The sequence below is a fragment of the Pseudopipra pipra genome, chromosome 3 (assembly GCF_036250125.1).
Source record: "Pseudopipra pipra isolate bDixPip1 chromosome 3, bDixPip1.hap1, whole genome shotgun sequence".
NCBI lineage: Eukaryota > Metazoa > Chordata > Aves > Passeriformes > Pipridae > Pseudopipra > Pseudopipra pipra.
Window position 1 is genome coordinate 70,500,100 of NC_087551.1, and position 24,184 is coordinate 70,524,283.

The window sequence follows — 24,184 nt, forward strand, 5'->3', positions numbered from 1 at the left end:
CCTGGTTTCTGTCTGTATACCTGCTTTTGTATGACCTGAGTCAGTGACTTTTTATATTTGCATTTGCTGGATCTAGTACATGGTCGGAAGGGAGAACATATCCTTGTTCTGCATATGGCACCATTAAGTAATCACTGGTGCTTATAGTAGCAGCGTCTGGAATCAGGTGAGCAGGTGGTGCTGATGTACAGATGCAGGGCACAATTCAGTTAATTACAGCCCAACAAGGTTAACGGTAAGCAATTCAAGACAGGGTAGTAAGAAGAGAAAAACTGTATTTTTCCTACAGTAGTCTCTGATTCTTTGAAATTAGGTAGAGAAATAATGGTGGCACAGGTGAAACAGTGAGAGAAATGAAGGAGGGTTGATGTATGGAGGAGAGAGCCCAGGCTGACGAGAAGGAAGTCAGCTTTTGACTAAATTTCGATTAGTGTGCACTGATCTGAATCTCAAAGCCCAGCTGTTCTCTCTACAGTCTTATCTCTTTTAGGCATCTTCAGTAACTGGCTTTTGTGTTCTGAATTTTGGGACTGTATTTTTTGAAGGGGCTTCCTGCTAGGGAAGAACTTGTTGTACAAGCCTTACTGGAACATGAGAGATACACGCATATGTTGATATTATGTAAATGTAAGGAGTTCTCATATCTACATTTGATTCATATTTAAGTAGATTTTCTATTACAGAAAATAGGTCATGAACCCAGGATTCTGCTGAAATGTTTTTCAGTGTGCACTCTTTTGAGTCGCCTAGCTGCACTTGGCTGTACTAGTCCATTTGGAAAAATACTGGGCAAAGGAAACAGTTGGAAAATTATTTCACAGTAAGGAACAGACGTGCTGATTCTTAGAAGTGCCACTTAGAAGTTAATTGAAAACCTTGGAAGCTTTCTTTATGGGTCTGTCCCCACCATTTCACATAATTGCAACACTACTTTAAAAAGTTTTCAAATTGGTTTAAGGGCACCTAAGATGGGATCCTCTGCTCGATGTAAACTGTTGTTTGTAAGCAGCAAGCCATGGAGATCAAGTGCCCTTCTGCCCAGGAACTGTACGCTATCCAGGGTGATGTACACTTATGTAATGTTCCAAGTTGTTACAAGACTGAAAATATGTGCTGTTTCTTCAGGCACTTTGCTTAAAATCTTCAAATCTAATTTGTCGACTCTAGTTCCCTTCGTGTTCCTTTCACAATGTTCTATTAGTGACAGACTTTCTGAGCAGCTGCCCACTGACTTTGCCCCCTGAGACAACTGGAAACATGGGCTAAAGGCTGTAGATGGTCTGATCAGGAAGTTCACGTTAGTGTCAAATGCAGTTGCGTTGCTTCTCCAACAGTTGGTGGAAGTTTTGTATGAAGAGTGGAGGAAAACATTTAGGGAGACACTCGTATAAAACATATGGGGAAAATGGATGCAGCTGTATTCCTTCAAATCTGATGGTGACCAAAATAGCAGGACAAATGCCATTAACATTTAGTTGATACTTTGCTAGTTGACAGAAAACATAAAATAAATTTGCTTTTAGAGATTTTATTTACTGTTTGAAAACTATAATGTAAGTGCTGTTGCTCTATTCTGTCAACAAACTGTTCATAAAAAACCAGTTGCTATATTCCTGTATTTTGTAAAAAAAGTTTTAACCATACAGAGCTCAGTTAAGAATTTAGTAGGATACTCAAATGCAAAATGGTTCAAAATAGGCAACTTCCATCAAGAAAGTATGTCTAAAAAGGAGTGGAAAAGGCATGTACTTGCCAAGTTCAGACTTCTGTTTCTACTGCAGCTTTTGATGATATTTCTGACTTTTAAATAGGCTACAGTCTTTCCCATGCCCTAGGTGCTTGGGATTGAACATGTTTTTAGCTACTGTTGACTGAAAATTGTTAGCTAGTAACTCTCAATGTGAGGCTGATTGCTTTAAGACTGGCTTGGACACCTCTGTGCCAAATGTTCCTTAGCACTGTACTTTTAGAAAGAAGTTTTGCATAGTGACTTGTTTGTGATTGTTCTCTTTTTTAATAGCCACATAAATGTCAACCAGCTGGCACTCAAGGCAGCATATCAGGGTTGTAGGATAACTGTGTCCAGTACCAGTACCTTTCTGTCGTTCTTGTATCCACGTGCCTTCTTAACTTAAACTCTCCCTTGGCCAGTATTCTTGTGATTCCTCTATACTCAGCCCTGGATTTGTGCCATCTATCCCATACATGCCGGTTACTTATTACCAGGCAGGCCTGTCAGTGCCCGAGGATGTCGTGTCCCTCTCTTGGGAAACTTGTGGCCGGTAAGGCTTTCTCAAAACAAAGGATCATTTGTTGATATGTAGAGCAACAATTCAGAGACAAGAATATTAAGCCAAAAATCTAAATGTGTGTTTTGTTTTATGCGAATGTCTGGTTATGAGGCAGAGCAGGCAGTTGTGGGTTGTTTTTTTTCATCAGTGAGTACCCATGCAGAGAATTAGACTGTTTTTAGGACTTCATAAATAGTGCTGTCATTACCCACACACATTCCTCTCCCTTCCACCGCTGCCCTGCCCTCCCCTACCCTCCTGGAAGGTTGTATAGACAAGGGAAAAAAGGAATTTGGTCATTCGGGGCTTCTGCTAGCTGGTTACAGAGTCTCTGTAAAATGCTGCATGCGTAACGGAGGTGTCTGATGTGTTTGGAGCAGGTTCAGACCTATTATATGTGTAGTGCCCAGTGAGATAGATGGTTCTGGGTGCACTGCAGTTACATTTCATGTGTTTTCAAATTTTGTTGAGTTAACAACATGTCTGGTGCCCACCTGGGCTGTGCCCATGTTACCATCCAGAAATGTAGGGTCCCTATCCTGTGATTTCTCTTACTGAGTTTCTCCCTGCGAACCAGCTCCCCAGCTTGCCTCCAGCTGATTTCTTCTTCCCTCTGCCCCTCAGAGCAGCCCGTGTTAAAGATTCACAGCCGTTAGGAGAATTTGTCCAGTTGCTGTTTCATGTGAAACTGGGCAAAGTCCTCCACTCCTGACATATTTGCTGTACAAGCTTATTTGGGGGTTATCTTTCTTTCCTGTTCGGGTCAGCTTAGGCGTGGTCAGACAATTAATTTTGGTTTCTTGTACAAGACCATTTCCCTCAGCCAGGGCAATGTGCTGCCAGAAACAACCTGAAGTCTCAAGTGACCCCAGTTTAAAACATTCCCTCCTGGCAATGTCTTGATTTTATTTCGACAAAATAATTAGTGCAGGACAGCTATTAAGAAAGTGCTTGCCTGTGTGTGTAATGCTGCATTATTCTTCTATTCATCTATATTCTATGAATTTATTGTAGAAGATGTAGCCCTTGCACATGGAAGAAAGAATATAGATGATATTGCAGTATGAATTCAGGGACGTGGGGTTTTATTTATTTATTCTTACAGAGCAGAGAATCAGCCTCTTAGAAACAATAAGGAGCTCAGGGAGCCCTCTCTTTTGCCGTAATTGAACCTCCCTTTCTGGATCCTGGTTATTGCAAGCTCTACACTTCAGCTGCTGGCTGTGGACATACAAACACCTAACCTTAGCAAAATGACTCCCACTAGGCTTAAGTTTAAATCTAGACAGATGATCCTCAGGAGTCCTCTTTCTTTCCATAGCCCAATGCCTGAGTTTTTGCTGGTTCAAATCCTCGTGTAGATCCTGACTCTGTTTTCTTTGTGAACCCCAGGCACAAGCTCACCAAAATGATTTCTCCTGGACTCATCCCATTCTTATTTGTTTTAGCCATTGTGCAGTGATCCTTGACATCTCCAGACCTACGCTTTGCCAAGTAATTCCATATTTGCTGCAGCTCTAAAGAGTTGGCCTCTGGCCCTTGTTGGCTACAATCCAAGTTTGGTTTAGCCTCAGCCCTGCCAGCTTCAGAGGAGTGTGATGGGACATGTAAATTTCTTACAAGTCACATTAAGTTATAAATACACATTAAGTTATAAATAATAACTTGTTACTCTTATGAAATTTATCTTTACATTTACAAAAATAATAAATTATTTTAATGGTAGTCTGTCTCAAGAGAAGACTTCTCAGGAATACGACAAACGCATCCTGATAAAGAGAAAGCATCCTCTCTGCTGTTGTTAGTAATATAGGCAAGTCAGCAAATGAACTAGAGGTTTTTTGGTAGCATTTTAGTTTACAGGCTTCAGTGATTATTGTTGCATTGTAATCTGTACTGGAAATATGTTCCATTTCTGCCAGAGTTTTCATTTGCTGCCTTGTTTTGCTGACTTAGAATCCCTGCTGAGTGTCCAGGGGGCAGTTGTCACACTGGTGAAAAACAAAGGGACAGGTACAGATTTGTAGCTTTACTGATAAAATGAGAGGGTGTTTGAATGCTATAGCTTCATATCCAGTAAAACAGATCTATAAGCTCCTATTTTAATACTATCTTAGTAAAAATGTGTGTGTTTAGTATGGTATGTGTACATTTTAACTTACTTTACATTTGAAAACTGCTATAGATTGAGCTTCAATGGTAGCTTGGACTTAGCAGTACTGAGTGTTTAAAATGCTGTATAGTAAGGAGACAGGGTGGTCCAACAACAGTAGGTGGCCTTTCTTCTCTCAACAGCAAGTGGTTGATGTAAAATTATGATTGTTTACAAACAGTGGATTTAAGGCTAAGTTCCAATATTGCGGTTAACTTAGAAAAAAAAAAAAAGACACAGTGGTATTTGAACAGAAAGTGCTAGAATTGGTTTCAAGACTGTTTTAACTTAGTTCCTCAAGAAAATATGCTTTTGAGAAGGTAGGTGGGGGAAGGTATTAACAGTTCCATGATCTGGACGTTACCACTGCAGACAGCAGTTTTACAAAGTCCAGAAAAGTATGTGGATTTATTCAGATGCCGAGCAGCTCAGTTGCAGAAATTTCCCAGCAACTTTACAGTTGTCCTGCAGGGACCCAAAGCCTCTGTGGCCAGTGGAAAAGTGCCAAGGTGGCAGTGGCAGTAGAAGGGTAAGATGATAGTCCCACAGGCAGCTTGATGCCAGGCCAGCTTCTCCCAAGGGCCTTGAGGGAGCTAGCTCTCCAAGCTCTGAAGATATCCAGGATTTAGAAGGATGCAGAAGTGCCGTGTTGAACAGGGGCACGTGTACCATGTCCTTGAAGCACGTGTTGGCAGTGGCATTGCAGGTTGCTGGGGCTCATCAGAGCGGGTGTTGGCTGTCCCTGGTCACAGGGCAGGGGTGGCTCCTCATGGACTAGGAGGCTTCTGCTCCCCGCTGTACCTCCGGGTGGTATCAGTGACCTTTTAACTTTAACGGAGAGAAAAAGAACCAGCGAATTACTGCAAGTGGCAACATAGTGAAACCCACTGCAGGAAAGGGTATTGATTGCTGAGTAGGAGACAAGACAGATCTTTTAGGGTTTGAATCAAGAGGAAATCAGTGCTTTTCTCAGTTCCTCTGTTTTAGAAAGCAAAGGGCAATAAAATGGTTTGTGTCAAAAATCTTAGCCATGTCATCTTCTCAAAAGGGAAAGAGTGAAAAATACAGTGCTGCCTGAATTTAAACAATAATAATTGCCAAAAATGATAAGTAATACATGATTCATCTAGGTAATGTTTTTTCATGATTCTCCTCAAGCAGAGGTCTTAATGGGTTTGGTTTTGAGTATAAAAGCAAAAAGAAACAGATCTGATATGAAAATGACGAATCTGGTGTTGTCTCCTTAACTTATAACAATCAGATGTTGAACTAGAAGATAATCTGTTTTCCTAATGGCCATCACTAAATCAGTGATGTGAATTACTCTTCTAGGATGATGCTTTGTACTTAACTTTTTGCCAAGACAATGTTCTAAAGGAGTTGATAAATCCTATATGATAATATTGTACTTGTCTTTATATATTAGGTAAATATGGCGAGAGATTCACTATTGAGGAACTTGCAGCTGTCAAGTTAGTCATTACAGACAGTGCAAGGGGAATACAGTGTTATAGATATTTGGATTTTTTTCCTAATAAAAAACTTTGATGGTTTTCCAAAACTTCCAGACTCGGAAAAATAATGTGTATTATGTGGGTCACAGCTAGACTGTGAAAACTGGAAATAAAAGAACTGATTCTTCTTTTTTTTTTTTTTTTTATTGTCTGCTGCTCTGAGGCACTCTAAGCATGTGCCTGTAAGTGGCAAGTGTACAAAGAAAGCCACAGAACAGTTCCCCAAACTGCAGTTACTAACATAAGGGTTCCTGAAACTCTAGCAGTAATTCCTGTATTAGTTTAGTGCTATTTAACTTATCTCATTGTAACAATTGAGCTGCAGATAAATAGCTGAGAGTCATCTTGAAGTGCACTAAATGACATGACATGCTTTTGTCACAGTCCATTCTTCTTACTTGTCTTTTTGTGGGGAAAACATTGAATTCATTAAATATCTCCCCCCCCACACCCCTCCACCCCCCCACCCCAAAAGGAAACTCCACAAAAAATCACTTAGTTTTTGACTGCAGTCTGAATATATGTGAGATTAAGAGTTGACTTGAAGCCTGACAAAGCATTTTATAAGTTGCTAGTTTGTTCCTTGGTGAAGGCTCTGCAGAAATAAGCTTTTTGTTTGTTGTATCTGCAGAATCAAGTCAGGCATGAGCCTCAGGTCAGAGTAGCAAGCAATTTTCTAGAAACACACCTGAACCCCTAAAGGTAAAGATGGCAAAAAGCTTCTGATGAGATGAGCTTCTGGGTTGCATGTCTGTATGTTCCAGAATATGAAATCAGGTTTTAATTGCAACTTTTTCACAGGACACCTACACAGCATTTCCTGCAAACTCGCTGTAACTGCACAGCAGTGCAACTCTGGATCACTTGCTCTCATGGTAACACTAATTCCAGTAAAGCCAAGTGTAACACTTCAGTACTCCTACAGGCATTTTTTTTCCCCCATGTGTTTGCTGTTGTGTCTGATTTCTGTCAGAAGCTACTAATGAGATGCATTTCACTGTTTTTTCTTCTCTTTTCATATAAAGACTATTTCTGAGGTCAAATGCAGTTAAAAAAAACAACTCAGAAGCTTTAAACTCACGGAGATGATTCAGCTGGCCTTCCCTTGCTTTGAGGACATATGTTTGCATTGTGTAAAAGGTTTGTTTGCAGTTGATTGCCCACTGAGTGATAAGGCTGCCTCCATCTGTGCAGGACAGGCCTTCCACAACTGCATCTTTACATGATAGTGGTGAAGCAGGGTCAGACAGCATTCCAGGCAGCATAGCAAGTAAGGTACTGCATTGTTTCATTGCTCTTCACTGAATCAATCATGAGGACTAGGAGTTGCAGGAAGTTTCCAAGGGTGAATTTTCACCCAGTGAAGACAGGATATTCATCCATTTTTAGTATTCATTTTGGGGAGAAAGGACTGGAGTATAAGATGGTAGCATGGATCTCAACTTCAAGGAGCTGTGAAAAATGTCTTGGGCATTGGCATGACCTGGAAGTTCGCTAACTAAAGGAAAGAGAGGAGACCTCTTTAGGTCAAACCAGTTCTAGACAGCTGTGAGCTTTGTTAAATTTTATTTTTCTTGACTCAACTCCAAATTCACTCTTTTATTAAAGTTAAACTAGTATTGTTTAACCTTAATGCTTGTTTAGTACTGAGACTGTGGAGTGACTGGCAGCCCACAGATGTTCCATTCCCCAGGGTGTGACAATCAGCAGCTGGACAGCTGATCCCCTCCCTATACACCCTCTACCCACCAAAAGATCAGAAGTTACCTGTGAGTTACCAAGGTCAGCTTTGAAACTACCTGATACGGACTTTGATTTTGGGAGAGCTGGGTCTGGAGGGAGTTGTTAACCAGGGTATTCTTGTGTGGTGCAGGAGTGTAGAGCCACCTCAGAACCAGTATTAGAAGAACCCACAGCTAGCCAGACAAACAACTTTTATAGTTCAGCTGCTGTTTATCAGCCTAGGAGGAGCTGCGTACCCTCATAAAAAGAGGGAAGAATAATCTGGTAAGACACTCTTTCAATCTTCTAAGCTTTAGATATGCATCTTTAATCTACCTATTTGCAGTAGTCTTAGAAACCATACTTCTGTTTTCATGTCCTTGCCAAAGCATGCATAATCTCAAGATCTCAACTTCTTAGAGCTCCCTGAATTAAACTTTCTACTTCTGCTACCTAATAACTGCTGAAGGAAATGTTAAATTTGGACAAGCCTTGGTGACATTAAAAACAAACAACTTGATTAAGAGGTGGGTGAGCCGTAGAAATATTACAGGCAGAAATCACCAGAAAAGTGACTCTTTGGGGGGAGTAAGAGTCCTAAGTGATGAACCAAATAGTTCAGGGAACAAATGAAGTCACTGGAGTTCTTGCAAGTCAGTGAGTTAAAGTCAGTAGCTGTGAGAAAAGCTTAGGTGAAACAACCAAGTCTCACAGCCTCTGAGAAAAAAGATGGTGTGTCTTTGGTGGAGAATACAGTGGACTAGAAATGGCCTGATTTATAATGACTCACAAACCCCCATAATTACTTGCAGGTCATTTGCCTGTTAAAGTGAAGATGTGGCCATTAAGAAAGCAGAATGTAAGAAAGATCCAGAAATAGAAAAATAGCATTTCAAGGACAGATAATGTTCAAAGAAAAGACAATAAATATAATGTTTGAATATGGTAAAATGTTCAGTCTTAGCCAGCTTTGCAATCCTAAAGACTACAAAAGGAAAGCTTCTGTATATTGGTCTAGACTCATCTCCTGATGTGGCCAATTGTCAGCTCTCCACTCTACTAAACAACTTTTGTTATTATTATAAAGGTATCAGGTGCAATGACATTCCTAAGGGGCTGCTCCTATTTGACGCATACAGCAAGAATTTAGACTGTAGGAAGAATACAGTTTAGTCTCCTCCCTAGAATTGTGTACCATTTCTAATAATAGAATGATATTTTTGAAGAATTACCATCATATTAAGTTTAAATGAAGGAGAATGCTTTGAAATACTGACCATTTTTTTCTTAACTCGCATGCTAGGATGATACATTCTCCTATTTAAATTCTTTCATCATTGTAATGAATGGCTTGATTGCTGTGCCATATCATTATCATGATGAAGATTTTTGCTGTTTTAGAAATAACAAGTGTATAATAAAGGGATAGAAGAGATTAATAGATACATTTGAAAGGGTAGTGGCTGCGGACAGTGAGGAACAAGAGGACTGCACAAGGAAATGTTCAGGGCAGCCAGTGTGGGGCTGCTTATTCATTGCTGAAACACCTGGTGACTTCATTAAGGCTTCATGTATATTAGGTGGAGCTAAATCAAATCGGGCAGCTCAGAGCCCCAAAGAATTGTTTGGTTTTATTTGCAAACGTTCCTGGGAAAGAATCATCTGATCATCCTCCGAAATATTAGTTTGATATCTATGAGCACTGCAGCAACAGGTGTTTCAAGTGTTCCAGCTTGGATAGTTTTTCTGTGGAAAGAATTTAAGATTTTGGTTTGCCAGTTTTTAGAGTCATCTCTTTGTGCTGAACTTGAGTCAAAAAAGTTTCCCTATTGGACTGAAACAGAACTGTTCCAAGTTACAGCAGCCAAGTGCAAGCATATGTGTTTGCAGGAGCAGGCTTTTCACACTGTAGCTGGTTGGTCTCTTTTAGGTTCCCCAAGACATTTCTTTTAACCGTAGCAATAAGGGAAAATTTCATTTCTGATAACTTAGAGTGCCCAGAGGTTAAATGCCACTCTTTTATACAAGCAACTTTTATGGAAGTGCTTGCTATGAAGGAGTATGCGTCCATGCTTTAGGTGGTATTTGTTTTGAGTATCTCTCATGAGCTAATTCTGGGTGAAAGGAAACTGGGTACCTATCGATATTTTCATGTTAAACATCTGTTGCTGTGTTTTCCCTTAGGAGCATTTCATTAGATCGCTGTTTACTTGCATCGATACAGGGTCAAACATACTGTTGTATTTCCCCAGGGGAACGCTCCAGTTATGCAAACTGTACCATGGATCTGTCCCCATGTCCTCCAGCTGTGCTGTGGCTTGCACTCGTTAGTACCCAAATGAGCTCTATGCCAGTCTCAAACCATATTCGCTGATGAAATTGCTCATGTCATTTGTCTTACCAGCTCCCAAATAGAAATAATTTCAGTCGGCAGTTGTGTGCTGGTTTACAGATGAGATGAGCAGGTGGCTCAGGTTTGTGTGTGCTCTTTAATTTGGAGGAGTTGCACTTTGGAAGTACTCATGTGAGGGCTGGAGTGGAGAAAGGGTTTGCATCAGGCTGGAGTGATGGGATTCTGCTAAGTCAGAGACATACCTAGGGCCTGAGCAGAGCTTATGTACTCAGGCCATATGGGAGAGCTTTTAAGTCCATTATTATTTGTTTGCTGTGGCTGTGCAACTTCCTCTTCCCCTTTGTACACAGTTTTTCTGACATGCTGTCACTGCCTCCATCTATCCTGATAGAGAAAGCAAAGGACACTATATAATTTCCGACCTTCTGTTGTTGAGCTGGTTGTTTAAAGAGAGAGAATTTCCCTTGGATGATGTCAGAGAAGAATCTGTATCTGCCAAGGTTCTTTGTATAGGAACAACTGTTAATATAAACAGGCAAATACCCAGGCAGGGCAATTGACCACAGTGGGGCAAAACCACTTTGGAAGTGAGGGAGTGCTGCCCTTCCTCCCCTCACCCCTTCTTCTGAGGGTCTTAACAAATTCATTGGAGGGGATGACCATTCATCTGTCGTTCAGGAAGACTCCTTATGGTGAGGCATCTCCTTGTATTTCAGCTTTCAGGTAATTCCTCTCCTTTTCAACAGTTTTTCTGAGCGCAAACCAGTTCTTTTCCTGTGTTGAAAGAGAGCCCATCCCTTCTTTTTGTTATGATTTGGCCTGAAGTAAGGAAGTAACCAGTGGGAATTAGTTTATTTTTTTAGGTCACAAAATGCAACTTTCCTTGCCAGTATTGCATTCTTCTTTCTCCATGCTTCTGTTGAGCATTTCATGAAGTGCAAGTAAGGTAGGAATCACACTCCATTTCTTCTGGAGAAACTTATCAGCTTCAAGCCAAGGCCCCAAGAAAGGAAAGAGCTGTGGTACCTGGGCATCTCTAGGTAATTTAACCTTATAACTGCTGCTAAGCCTTCAGCAGTAGAGTATCCCTAGGCTTTTCAGAGTTAATAGCATAGCCCAGAGAGGTGGTGGTATTTGAAAGGTGTAGAGGAAAGGAAGCCTTTAAAGCTCTTGAATTAGAGATGTGCGAACTGCTGCCTTGCGTCACATTCCCCTGACAGCACTGTCCTCAGTGTTTTCTGCACTTAGCTGCAAGGTTTGTACACCCATAACAGGAACAGCCTGTGAGCAATTTTTCAGTGGTCCGTTTTACATTTAACAGAAGTGTAAAGTTCAGTGGCATGGAATTTCCCTGCTTGGTTGTTAGCTAGCTTGCTAGGTCTCAAAACCGAGCAGCCTGAATTGTAGGCAGAATCCTTCTTCCTCCAGGTAGGTATGTTAGGGGATTCAGAGCTGTCCTGGCCCTCCTCCCATCAAAACTGCAACAGAAGTTATCCTCTTGGGGTATATCATATTTTATTTTAATTCAAAATATTTGAAGAAAAATGATGTAACAGAATGTAACATTATAAATTTTATATTGCTGTGAAAGAAAAAAAAATCATGTGGGCCTGCTCAGAGACTTGTTTCTTTTGAAATAATGGATTCCATAAAATCGCAGACCAAAAGAGGTGGGAGATGCAAGGCATCTGGCAGAGTTTACAGCCCTGGGGGGTCGGCAGGCGAAGCACAGCCTCCTGCAAACAAAAGCCGAGTGTTTTGCTGATGCGATTGCAAAACATATGTTTGCCCAGGACTGTTATGATCTTGGGAATAGGCAGGAGGCCAGATTTCTGCAGCAGCAGCAGCAGGCACTTAGTCACACAAATATCTGCAAAATGTGAACCTCCTGCGATTTGTCGGTTTAAAAGCCGTAATTATTTTGTTGCTTAAAGAGAAGGTAGAAACTCTTGCATAAGGAACTGGGAAAAGCGTTGTCCGAAGAGCGTCTCTGTGCCGGGGAGGAGAGCGAAGCGGAGCGGAGCCGAGGGGGCCGGAGCTCGGGGCAGCCCTGCCGGGCCGGGGTGGGTTGGGGGCCGCTGCCTCTTATCCCCCTGCCCGGGGTGCTTGCTGGCATTCCCGGGGAGCGGGAGCCGCCGTGGGGCCGCAGCGAGCGGCTGGTGCCCGGCGGCCGCTCCGCCCCTGCCAGGCAGGACGGGCGAGGGGGCGGGACGGGGCTCGGTGCCGCCCCGGCCCGGCGGTGCCGCGGCAGAGCCGCAGCGGGGCCGCAGAGCAGCGAGCCGGGGCCGAGCCCTGCAGCGCCGGGCCGCCAGCACCAGGTACTCGCGGGTGGCGAGGGCCGGGGGTGTCCCTACGCCTGGTCCCCGCGGGGCTGCGCCTCCCCAGGGGTGGGGGTCTCGCTCCCCGGGCGCATCCCCCGGAGAAATCCCTGCTGGAGGGAGGGGCGGGGGCCCGAGCAGCTCCCTGCGGCTCAGCCGCGGGGCCGGGAAGGCAGGAGCAGCCCTGCCCTGCGGGCGCCTCTCTTGGAGGGTGTCGTTCGCGGGTCCTAACTAGCTGCGGGATAACCAGCTGCTGCCTGCGGTGACTGTGCAGATCCTGTCGTTATCCTGCCCATTGCCCCTGGTCCCACAAGGGCTGTGTACCGCTTGTGTGTGTGGTGGCAGGGTGTCTCCTGTGGGTTCTCAGGTTCACCTAGGTGGTTTTATGCCTCAGAATTGCCCGGTATTTATTTCGTTCTTGCACAGACTTGGATTATCCTTTTGAAACAGTAAGGCTAGTCCTTGTAATGCTGATGGGGGAGAGCTTGCTGTAATTGTAAACAAGTGCAAGTCCAGAGCATTATTGTGGGCAGGAATGAACCTGCTGTTTTAGATCTATCTCTCTTGTAAATATCTTAGTGTCACCACATTAGGATTTTTTCTTTTAAAGGAAATTTTTAAATCCTCAAAACCACTGCAGGTTGCCACAGAACTTGTTTTGAATTTTTCTGATTTGCACTGATCTAGTAACTCGTTGGTACGTATGGATACATACATATTACTTTGACACAATCCAGCAATACCCTCTATGTAATGCAAACACTAAGTATCACATTTAAACTTGTTTCCTTGTCACCAATTTATTGGTATTTAAACAGTGTTTACAGCAGGGAAATTGCAGACATTCATTTCAAATCCTTTGCTCTCTAATCTTTCTGTTTCATTGTACACATTACAGAAGTGCCAGATAGAAAAGCTGGGCATTAATCAGTGAAATTCAACCTCAGTTTCAGTGAGCTCATATCAAAAGTAAATTGGGTTGTGGACTCTAGGCAGTTGTGTCACAAAACCACTTTAGGAAGAGCTGTTGCTGAGGAAGAATAGGATGCCTTGAGACTACTCCAGTTGGACCTGTTTGTACTACTCAGATCTAGAAGATGACCAGAGAAGAGGTGTTAGGGCTGGAGACAGAGTAGTCTGGGCTTTGCTTTTATTCCTCCTATTGTGAACAAGGTGTGTGACCCTGGGAACACACTCACTTGCCTTGATTTCTGTCTTGAATCAAGTCATGTAAACTGGATGGGGATGTTTTTAAAATCAGAAATTTCAATGGACTTGGAGACATTCAGAGAAAGTACACTTACTGATATTGAAATTAATGTAGTTTAAGTCTTTAAATTCATATAGGAATAATATATTCTGTGTGAAATAGAAACAGTTCAGCATTTGCCATGCTCTAATTACAGTGAAGAGTGGTAGGTCTGTGGAACAAAGTGCTTTGTAACAGAAGGGGAGTACTTGTTCTCAGTTCTTTAAATCTGTACAAGTGGAGACATGTCTGGTGCTTCAGCTGAACGACAGTCTTAGATGCCCAGCAAATGGATCCACTGCAGAAGTTTAGAGTACGTGAACATTTTTGGGGTAATTTTTTTCCTGTCATTATAATGTGAATTATGGTTGGTTTGAGAAAGCTACAACAATTGCAGTTACTTCAGGATTAGGTAAATGAATAAAATAGGAAAAACTGCCAGTTCTGCATAGCCCCACATTTAGAAAAGGTGTAAAATTTGTGGGGTGTTTTGTGTGTGTGTGTTTGTAAGAAAAGAAACATATTTAATCACTTCTCTTTGTTTCTTAATCCCTTCCTTTCCAAAAGCTCTCCATCTGGTATGAAACTACAGTAGTTACTGCATTTTGCAGAACTGAAAATACAGCTTTTAGGCTGAGTATGTATCAGCTTGGTGACAACTTGTCCTGTGGGGCCAGTTGTGCCAGTTCTTGTTGTTAAGGTCCTAAACAAGGAAACTCCATTTGTAGCCTATCAGTGTCACCACCAGTGAGGTTTTGCTGTCAGTGACCTTTAAAGGGGAAGTAGGAACCAGACACAGTGAGTGAAGCAGCAGCAGCAGCAGCAGCAGCATGAAGCCTCTTAGGCTGGTAAGTGCCAAAGTCTCTCTTGGAAATGCAGTGCAACCTTCTTGGACACTTAGATGCTTAGGGGTATTTCATCCTATAAGCTTATAAAGCCTTAAATGGGTATTTTTAATGCTCATGCCTCAAATCCATTTTGTAGTATACTATGCTGAATTTTCAGCACTGGCACATTGGAGGAATTAATTCTCTTAGGAGATTGTGTTGAAGGGTTTTTAACCCACAGCTCATTGTGCCTTTCTGAACCCTAAGCTTGTGTAGGAATGCACTTAGATTACATAAAATGATGACTGGTTTTCTAGGAAAATGTTACCTCCAAAAAAAATCACCTCAAACTCATTTCCCTTCTCTGTTTCCTTACTTCAGATTGTTTTATATTGTATTATGGGGTGTGATTTTTATATAATTTTTTGAATTTGAATCTAGCAGCTTTTAGTGCTTAATCAGGACACAGATGATTCAGATAAAAACGTTCATCCAAATGTGATTTAGTGAAGTAAATTGATAATTACAATTTTATTTTGCCTATGGCTTGTCTATGATAAAATGTTCTCTTTGCCATTTAGAGAAGGCCTAAATAAGTACGTAAATAAGTCTCCCTGTGAGATGTAACATTTGATAGTGGTACTGACTATACTTGAGGGGAGCAAAATGACTCACTTTGCTAACACCCGGGAAGCAGTCTGAGCATTGTGGGCCATAGCTAGCGCTCAGCTCATGAATCCTGGATGACTGAAAATTAGCAGTTTGGTAACAGTCCCCAAACTCATCAGACAAAACTATCATTGAGTTTTGGGAGAGGTTTTGTGGTAAGAGACAGACCTCTAGCTGCAAGGAACCAGTAGTGAGGGAGCAACAGGGTTGCTGAAAAAGCATTTAGGAACCCTGTGGAAGAAGAACTGCAGCTAAGGTTTGGTAGCTGTTCCTGTTCCAGAGGCCTTGCGACTTGGCTTGTAGCTTAGCTCTGCTGCAGAAGGTGCTTTTCTAGGTGAAATTTCTGGTACTGAATATCTGCTTAGTCTGTGACTTTTTATTTTCTTCACTTACATTTTTAAGAGACAGAGCCAAAGCAGATGATGTTCTATTACTAGCAGAGGTAATGTGTGTTGTACTTTTAAATATTTATAAACCTCTTCTACACATCTGCTGTTCAATTTTCCATCTCAAGCTTTTACTTAAATTTGATAGGAATGCTCTTCCTGTCAAGACACTTTAAAAAGTTAGTAAAAAGTGGACTTGACTGACAGTCGTAAGATACAGAAAAGCTGTCAGTTGTGTGAATTTATATGTGTTGGAGGCTTTAGAGTGGTCTTCTCTGAGCATGTATGTGCATGCAGTACAGATTTTTGGTCTGGTTGTCCTTGTGGAGTTGGATGTGCTAACTAGGCCAGACTGGTAAAAGAGAATGGTAACTGGGAAGTATGTAATTAAGTTTGCAGACTTGTCTCATTAACTTTTCTGTCTCAGTCTGAAGAGCTGTTTCTTGGTGTGAATTTGCATAAAACGTTTCCTGGCTGAGAAGTGTCTGAAAAGGCCCTCAGTCTGCTGGTTACAGCATTACCCCGTGACTGGAGCTCAAGCCACCAGTCTTCTGTAGCAGTTTCTGTAACATGTGTAGCTTTTCTGTTTCTCAGGGTTGTTTTTTTCCCTCAGTGGGAGATCACTTTTCCTACCTCGCAGGAATCTTGCATTTTCTAAACACGAGATGAGTTCCTCAGATGATATGGTGATGATGATGATGAACTTCACCAGGTTCCTGTTGAACATAGTTCCCATAGAAATAATAAGAGTGGCTGTAGAGAAATACAAATTACGTTACATAAGGGGAAAGAGGAGGCTTTTCTGGGATTTTCAGGGTTGTCTCTGCCAACAAAACAATACAGCATTTATATGGCAGGTGAGCAGTGGAGTGGATTGCCACCAGGCAAGGCCCACCTCCCTCCATTAGCTTGAGTTTCTGGGTGTTGGAAGTGAAATCTGTTCCACCCTTGGTCCTCAGCTTTGGAGAAACCAGAGTTTTATGGTCTGGCTTTGAAGATGGAGTGCCTCTGATGCAGCATCATCATTATTATTTATTATTATTTTTATTATTATTTATTTGCACCTAAAGCCTCAGTTGTGGTTGGCTTTCTGCTGAGCTTGGATCTCTGTTCAGCTGCAGAGTTTCTAAACTGAATGAAAGTGGTGTGGTGAGGTTGACAAACAGGAGGAAAGGAGCTGGGAGAAGTTTGATGCAGAGAACACGTCACTAAGTAGGTCACTTTGGTGTGCAACTCAGTGGTCTGGAATCACATGAAAGTTGCTTATACTTTTGTAATAACCAAAATAATTATAGTTTTTTTTCCAACTGCTGCTCATCCCGGCCTCGACTGCTTTACCAAGTGCTTGTTGGTGCTCCAGGTGAGGTGGAGCTTGAGGAGGAAGGTGCAGGAGAGAGATGTGATGTATCTGGTCAGGATGCAGGTCTTGCCTTTGAAAGAGAAGGAGAGTGGTACTCCTTGAGTTGAGTGTATTTGGAAGATGGAGGCTTAGTGAAGGGTATTGTGGAGCATAGAAATATGTTTAAAATGAAGGGAAGATTCACTAGGACTGTTTTGAGAATTATTACTGTGTTAGTATTTGAAATGTTGATATACTGGGAGCACCCCTGCTATTTCTGAAGTACTAGAACTTTATTAAATGCTAATTCCGAAAAAGAGGGGAAGGCAGTATAAAAGGTTTGCCATAGCTTTTAACTGAAGAATAAAAGTTTTCAAAAGGCTTCTAACGGGTCAGATTTTACACAAGTCTCATGACTGTGTTTAAGCATGCACCTTATGACAAGCTGCTTCTGTTCTCAGCACGTTCTGGGAGAAACCCCCCTTTTGCAGATGGGAAACAGGGTCATCTTCACAAGCCCTTTGCAGCTTCTCTGTCAGAATAGAGACTTGAGCCCAGGCTTCTCAAGGACTGGGTTGGTGCCATGGTATCAATCAGGGGGATGCTCCCTCTCCTCAGTGAAAACAAAGCAACTTATTTAATCCTTAAAAAACCTCTTCAGTCACTTTGCAGAGTGTTTGGTGAGTTAAGTAATGTGTAACCTGTTATGTGCAGTGTAATCGTAAGTTTGACCTCTGCTTTAAAAAACTGAAGTGTGTTGATAGTGATGTATTTTATATTGCCAGGCAAAATATGTTAGCAGCCTGCTCATCTCAGGTTCTTAAATTTTGGGTTTTTTTTTCTTCCTCCTACTGTTCTGGGAAAGGGAAAGACTGAAACATAGTTGTTCAAGAATTAAACTTCAAGGTATTTTTCTTGGAGTGCTTGATCTGGCAGACACCTGCAGACATCTGCTAAATGAAATGCTGCTTACAGGCTGCTAATTTAAATGATGCTTACAAACTTTTTTTGCTTGCTGTCATTTAGATGTAAGATGTTTCTCTAATTTGCTAGTGTAGTTGTAGCTGAAATAAAAAGCTCTGCTAGCGCATTGAGAAGAGGTGGCAATAAATTCCATCCTACAAGTGACGTTACTTGGCTGACAGGGAAAATTTGCTTGTGAATGTTGGGACCCTCAGCAGGAAAAAGCTGTATTGCAGAGAAAAAGTGAAAAGACTACTAGTAGAGAGCTGCCCTTTGATCTTACTTCATCCAAATAAGACTTGAGAAATTAAGACATCTGACTTAGGATTTAAGGAGACTGTCAGAGTCTGAAGAGTTTGATGGTTGCCACTTAGACCTGTACTGATTGTTTCTGGCTCTGAAGCTGGTTTTTAATCTTAGGGGAAAATTCAGGGAACGGTAACTGATTAATAAAATTGCTTTTGTACAGTGAACTCATGCAAATAGGAACCTCAGCTAAAGACAGAAAGAGTGCAGAAGTGAGTGCAACCAGCATCTCATGTTTATAACACCCTTTATTTATGTGGGGAAAATGTAGCAAAGTTAAAAACTGCATTTGGCAGGAAGTTTTGGGGGCTTCATCTACTCTTGAGGCCTAAACCAGCTGAAGATGCCCCTCTGCTCTGTGTGGCCTGAACTGGCTCAGTATATGGTTATTTATTCATCAAAATCCGCTTGAGAACCTGGATGGAGTTGATATCATCACAAAATGGATGGTTTGAGCTATGGAATGGAGGCAATGGATATATTCTCAAAGACGATTGGGAAAGAGGGAACAGATAAAGAGCCCAAACCATTAGTTTATATATACCTAGTGTTTAGCACTCAGCTCCATCCTTTGCATTAATCCCAGGTCTCCCTCCATCTGTAAGAGTGCCATGTCATCAGCTGCCCTGCAGGAAGCTGGTCTGGGTGGCAGGGCTCCCATCTTTTCTGGGGAAGCCAAGCTGCTTGCTGGGGAGTAATCCCCTCAGGAGAGCTGGTTTGCAACAAATGCTGCACATGTGACGGAGGGAGCCTCTGGAGCGATAGGGAGGTGGGCATGTGTGAATGTGTGTGGTGAGGCCATGTCCTGCTTTGGTATGTGCCCCCTGGACCCTGCTGTGCCTTCTCTGAGGGCTGCTCTGTTCTAAATGCAGAGACTGCCCTTGAATATATGGCTCCCACCCTTCCAAAGGGAACGATGTAACAGGCAGGGCACAAATGCATCCAAGTCTTTTAGGCATTTGCTTCTTGGCTGCACAAAGGGCCCAGAGTGCTGTAGGCCAGTCAGTAAGCTTTATCTAGCTGAGGGAGAGGACAAGGAGTGAACTGCCAGGGGGTATCCAACCTCCCCCTTACCTGTAAGGTAACACGTCCACAGAAGTGTGTGCAAAGACGTGGCTGCTGCTGTTCTGATTGAGCAAAATCCCCTCCCTCCTTCCCTCCAAATGTGAATAGCTTTTTATCCTGTCTTGAAAAGAAAGCAGATGCAAATGTAGATCAGGTACTTTCAGCAGTTTGAGTGCTCTTTGAGGTTGGGAAAAAGAAATCTGATTAGGGTTACAGCTGTTTCATTTCCTGACAGATGCACAGAGTGTTGTGTGCTGGTGTACTGCGGATGTGCACACACAGCAGCCTCGTTTTGTATCAGTGGCATAACCACACAGCAGCCGGCATGTTCTGAACTCCTTGTCCTGGACACCCTGCCAAAATATGCTTTATGCAGAATTCTCTGTGAACCAGGCTGTAGCGTGTTTGTGTGTGTATGTGTGTGTGTATGCATGTGCATATAAATTTGTATGTGTTTTCTTCACTTGACAGGGCCTTTGTTGTTGAACTTTTTGTTGCTGGAGTGGGGCAGTGCGCTGTAAACAAGCACAGCTAATTATAAAGCACTCGTATAAAAAAATGATCTGCATTTGTACAAACAGTACTAGTAAAAGTGCCTGTGTAAGAGTACCACAAGTACCCAAATAAGCCCAGCTCTGAATGGAGAACTCTCTTCTGTCTTGCAACCACAGCTAAAAAGTTGTTTATAACTAAATGCTAAGGTGGTGTAATTTTCTCTTCTAGGAACTTGGAATAAGAATTCCTAGACCACTGGGACACGGACCAAGCAGATTCATCCCTGAGAAGGAGGTGTGGTAGTATTTTCAAGTACATAGTGAACTTTATGCTTTTAAGGAACGTCCTTTTAGTAGTAGCCCACATTTGCTTTCAGGACAGCTGCTGAGCTGCAAAACATTTTCAGTAGTGATCACATTCAGTCCTGGGAAGACTTTGGCTACAGTTCTAGAACAGTAAGAGCCTTGGGGAGCTTTGGAATAGTTATGACCCCTCCCATACTGCTATCTAGCATGAGAGAAACCCAATACTGTTTCCTTGTGAACATCCGGATGTAATTTCCTACTGGTCCACAAGGTACCTGCCCCCCTGCTCTGAGACTGCTTTTTCTTGAGCTGCTGCTACCATTCTGAAGAATCTGAGAAGCTTCAGAGTGTTGTGGCTGAGCATTTCTGGTGCTTCTCTCCTGATTGTCTGGTAAGAGAATTTGGAGCAGAGGAAAAGTTAGTATTATGCCTGTAGTTTTCTAGGAATTTTAGAATCTTAAGTTTCAATTTCCTTTTATTTCTCTCTCTTGTCATTTTAGCTAGCTTTTTACTCTTTTCCTCTTTTATCCATAGTAAAAGTGATTATTCAATTAAATTTTAGTTATAACGAACTAAGTTAGATCAAGCTTGGGTGTTCAGGAAAGTGAAGGTGAGACAGTTAAAAATGAGAAATCAGTGTTGTACTAGAGAAAGACAAAAGCCAAAAATCTTCTTTTGCTGTTATAACCATTTGTGACCTCCTAAATGAGAGGTATTAAAAGGATTTTATGTGCCTGATGTGCACTAATGCCATTAATAGATTTATAATATAATTCCTTTCACTCGGAGCCTCTGAGCGCTGTGGTAATACATTTATTTACGATTTTATTGGTGGTACTTGGACAATATTGCTCACTGCTCTTTCTGTTCAATCAGACAATTCAGGTGGGAAACGAAGACGCCGCGATGCACACGCTGTTTGCAGATTCTTTTGCCACGCTGGGCAGACTGGACAATGTTACCTTGGTGATGGTTTTCCACCCGCAGTATCTTGAAAGCTTTCTAAAAACTCAGCACTATCTGCTGCAAATGGATGGTCCACTCCCGCTTCATTACCGACACTACATCGGGATAATGGTATGCAGCGAGCAGAAACAGCCACTCTGGCAGCAGTCTCTGGTCTTGTTTAATACTGCTTATTACTGTGTTTTGCAGTTTCTAGTTGGAAAGGCATTTCATCAGGAGCTAAGGGGAAAAGCAGAGTAGGTTTGTTTGTGTCTGGCTCACAGATTGTTTCATAAGATCAGCGCAGGGGAAAAAATCTGTTATAAAAATTAGACAATTGTTTGTTATTGGTGTCCTTAGTACCTCAGAAACTGTTTCTCAGGAAAGGTTTTTTCTATGTGTGTGTGTCCTGTCAAATACACCTCCCTCTAAATCAGTAGTCAGTCCCATCATCTGTTTCTGAGCATCTAAATTCTAAGCAAGTTTTCTGCCAGAAGTGGTTGATTTCCAATCTGTCCATTCAATGATCTTTGCTTGCTGAAGTTGAATTAAAGTTTTGGGCTGCATCTTAATTTGATGCGGAAAATATTAGTGTTTGAATAAATGATAATGAGTCTGTCTTGGCTGAAAAGCTGCCTGTAGTCTCTCTTGCTATATGTGTTCTAAAACCTGCTTTTGCTGGTAAAAATTCACCTAGAGACAGCTTCTATCCCCTGGGGAGTATGATGCAGCATGGATTACTTGCTTCAGGACATATAATAAATCCATGCCTGTACTTCTCCCTGGGTATAGGCATGTTGCACCTGTAGCCAGCATAGTTATAGTGTATATGAATGAGGGATATTTATGTTGTGAGAACAATAATCAAAACAAGCTGATGTGTTCATCTCAGGAAATTTTTTTTTACTTCAGCCTTTGATCACTGCAAGTGTTATTCTTGCATATTTTGAGGAAATGATGACTTATGTTACTTGTCATAAAGCACTTTCTGTAACTGTTTTCTGTATCACACTGTTTTCCTTTCTAGGCTGCAGCACGACATCAGTGCTCTTACCTTGTTAATCTCCATGTGAATGACTTCCTTCATGTTGGTGGAGACCCCAAATGGTTGAATGGTCTGGAAAATGCACCTCAAAAACTGCAAAATTTAGGAGAACTGAACAAAATGTTGGCTCACCGACCCTGGCTTATCACCAAGGAACATATCGAGGTAGGTCTTTCCTGAAGTAATGTGAATGTACCCTTTTTTCCAGTAATGCAATCACAGATTCTTAGGATTAAGAGCCAGACTGGGTTAAAGATGTTCTCTATTAGTGACTTTGATTTCAGCGCTACATCACTGTGATATAGCATCATACAGTATCACTTGTGCCCTTGTAAAACTAATGCCATCATGTGCCAGTGATCATAACTGCTCTTAAATGACTAAAATTTAATTTACAACACATTTGTAATTTGACATTTCAGAGTGTCATGTTGGAGTTCTGTTGGTGCAATAACGATGTGCTCAGGTCTGCACCTCCTTAAGTCATGTGCTTTCAGTAGCCAGAACCGCTGGGTATTTGAGATGCTGCCAGAGGTTAGGCAGAACATCAGCCACCACATTTTTGCCTGGTTCAAATGCTGAGTTTTCAGGCTGGGTTGGAGGGAGCAGGCTGGCAGAACTGCCCAGGGGAGCAGTGGTGGTAGAAGCCAACCAGGACCACAGCACCAACAAGCCACCAAGGGGCTGCTCCTCTGAGGGCCACCTAGACCAGCCAGCTCCGAGGGCACGTGCAGCGTGCGTGTGGTGATGGCAGCTCTCATGGCCTGCCCTGGGCCAAGCCCTGGCTACTGGAGCACCTCCTCTGCTCTCTCTGTGACCTGAGCAAGGAGGATGTGGGTGCTGAGACTTTCTCAGTGCTGCCTTGCCAGGCAGAGAGGTGATGGCAGATCCTGCTGGGAGGGAGGGCACTGGGGTGTGCGGGAGGGCTCATGCTCTGCCATAAGGCCCCAAACCTCCCACACTTTCCTGCCTGAAGGGGAAGTTGAGAGTTTGAAGCTTCTTGTCAAATCTAGAGCATTCCACCCCCAGGGACAAGATGGAGGGAGCCCAGCCCTGATGCCAGGTTCTTACACAGTTTATCTGCAAGGAGTTGCCAGGGTTTTCTGATGCTGCAAAGACCATTTGAAGAAACATGCAGCTGTTGTGGTTGCATCTTCATTTGAGGTGTGAAATTTCAATGCAAGTCAGTCTGGCCTCGATACAAACCACACGTTACAAAAGGGAAACCCAAACTGATTCAACTGCTGAGGACCAGAGAGGGGAGAGAAGTCATCTCCTTTGTAGCTTAACCCTGGCAGGTCATCTGGTAACAGGATACTGAGCACATTAATGGCAGCAGAGAGTTAGGAAGCAAGATTGGATGTTGGAAAAATAATTTTACCTGGTAAAGAAATGTGTTGATCGGTTGCATTAAGGTGGGGGTCTTATGAATGACTTTAATACTTTTGTCTTGCATTACTTTTTAAGCAACTTTTAAAGACTGAAGAGAACAGCTGGTCCCTGGCAGAGCTGATCCATGCAGTTGTTCTCCTTACACACTACCACTCCCTTGCTTCCTTCACATTTGGTTGTGGGATCAGCCCAGAGATCGACTGTGAGGGGGGTCACACTTTCAGGCCCCCTTCCGTCAGTAACTACTGCTTATGCGATATTACAAATGGTTACCACGGGGTGGAGGAAATCCATGCCAGCCCAACTGGAAGTATTCCAGTAAGTATCTGTCTGAACAAACAATCTCTTTCTATAGTAGTAGTTTCTTTGTAAACTTAACACGTGGAGGGTGCCTGTCTCTTTTCATTCGTGGGGAGTGGGATTGATGAGCCTAAACCAGTTGGAAAAGTGTATTTAGGAGGAGCTGAAATGACAGTAGTAAGCTGGGGGAAGCTACCAAAGGGAGAGAGATCCAATCCCTGTTGTCTATTTTTTGGATCTCCTGTCATTCATAAAAGCAAACTGAGATGACTCCAGGTCTCAACTAGTTCATGATATGTGTCCTGAGCAGCAGTGGCCAGGAATGCTTTTTTCATGGGTGCAGTGGAAAGTGGGCTCTTCCTTTGATTCCAGCCTCTGAATTTGTTGCCTTGAGATGTTTGTGATGCATCACACTACAGATCATTTTAACAGATCATTCACAGTTTTCTGACTGTCTTTAAAACAGCATTTCCTGCCTGCAGCAGTTATGCTGATCTGTACTTGCTTCCACGTAGTGAAAAGCATGATGTTAACTGCACTTTGGTTTA

General features: G+C 42.4%; 2 protein-coding genes across 3 annotated transcripts in view; one reads left to right on the plus strand and one right to left on the minus strand.

The window, feature by feature from the left end:
- Positions 1–24,184, plus strand: part of SESN1 (sestrin 1) — a 78,230-nt gene that overhangs the window by 48,729 nt on the left and 5,317 nt on the right. The window contains exons 1-5 of one of the 2 annotated variants that reach the window (XM_064649811.1): positions 14,427–14,447; positions 19,878–19,943; positions 20,831–21,031; positions 21,927–22,109; positions 23,412–23,654. In XM_064649811.1, coding sequence (XP_064505881.1) covers positions 14,430–14,447; positions 19,878–19,943; positions 20,831–21,031; positions 21,927–22,109; positions 23,412–23,654 — 711 coding nt within the window. In that variant the 5' untranslated portion in view covers positions 14,427–14,429. Of the gene's footprint in view, positions 1–14,426; positions 14,448–19,877; positions 19,944–20,830; positions 21,032–21,926; positions 22,110–23,411; positions 23,655–24,184 lie in introns of those variants that run through there. The other variant, XM_064649810.1, reaches the window with a different exon arrangement.
- The window catches only part of ARMC2 (armadillo repeat containing 2), an 81,880-nt gene continuing 72,669 nt past the window's right edge, over positions 14,974–24,184 (minus strand). Inside the window, exon 20 of the mRNA XM_064649801.1 lies at positions 14,974–21,139. Within this exon, the coding sequence (XP_064505871.1) occupies positions 21,133–21,139 (7 nt within the window). The 3' untranslated portion in view covers positions 14,974–21,132. The remainder of the gene's footprint in view (positions 21,140–24,184) is intronic.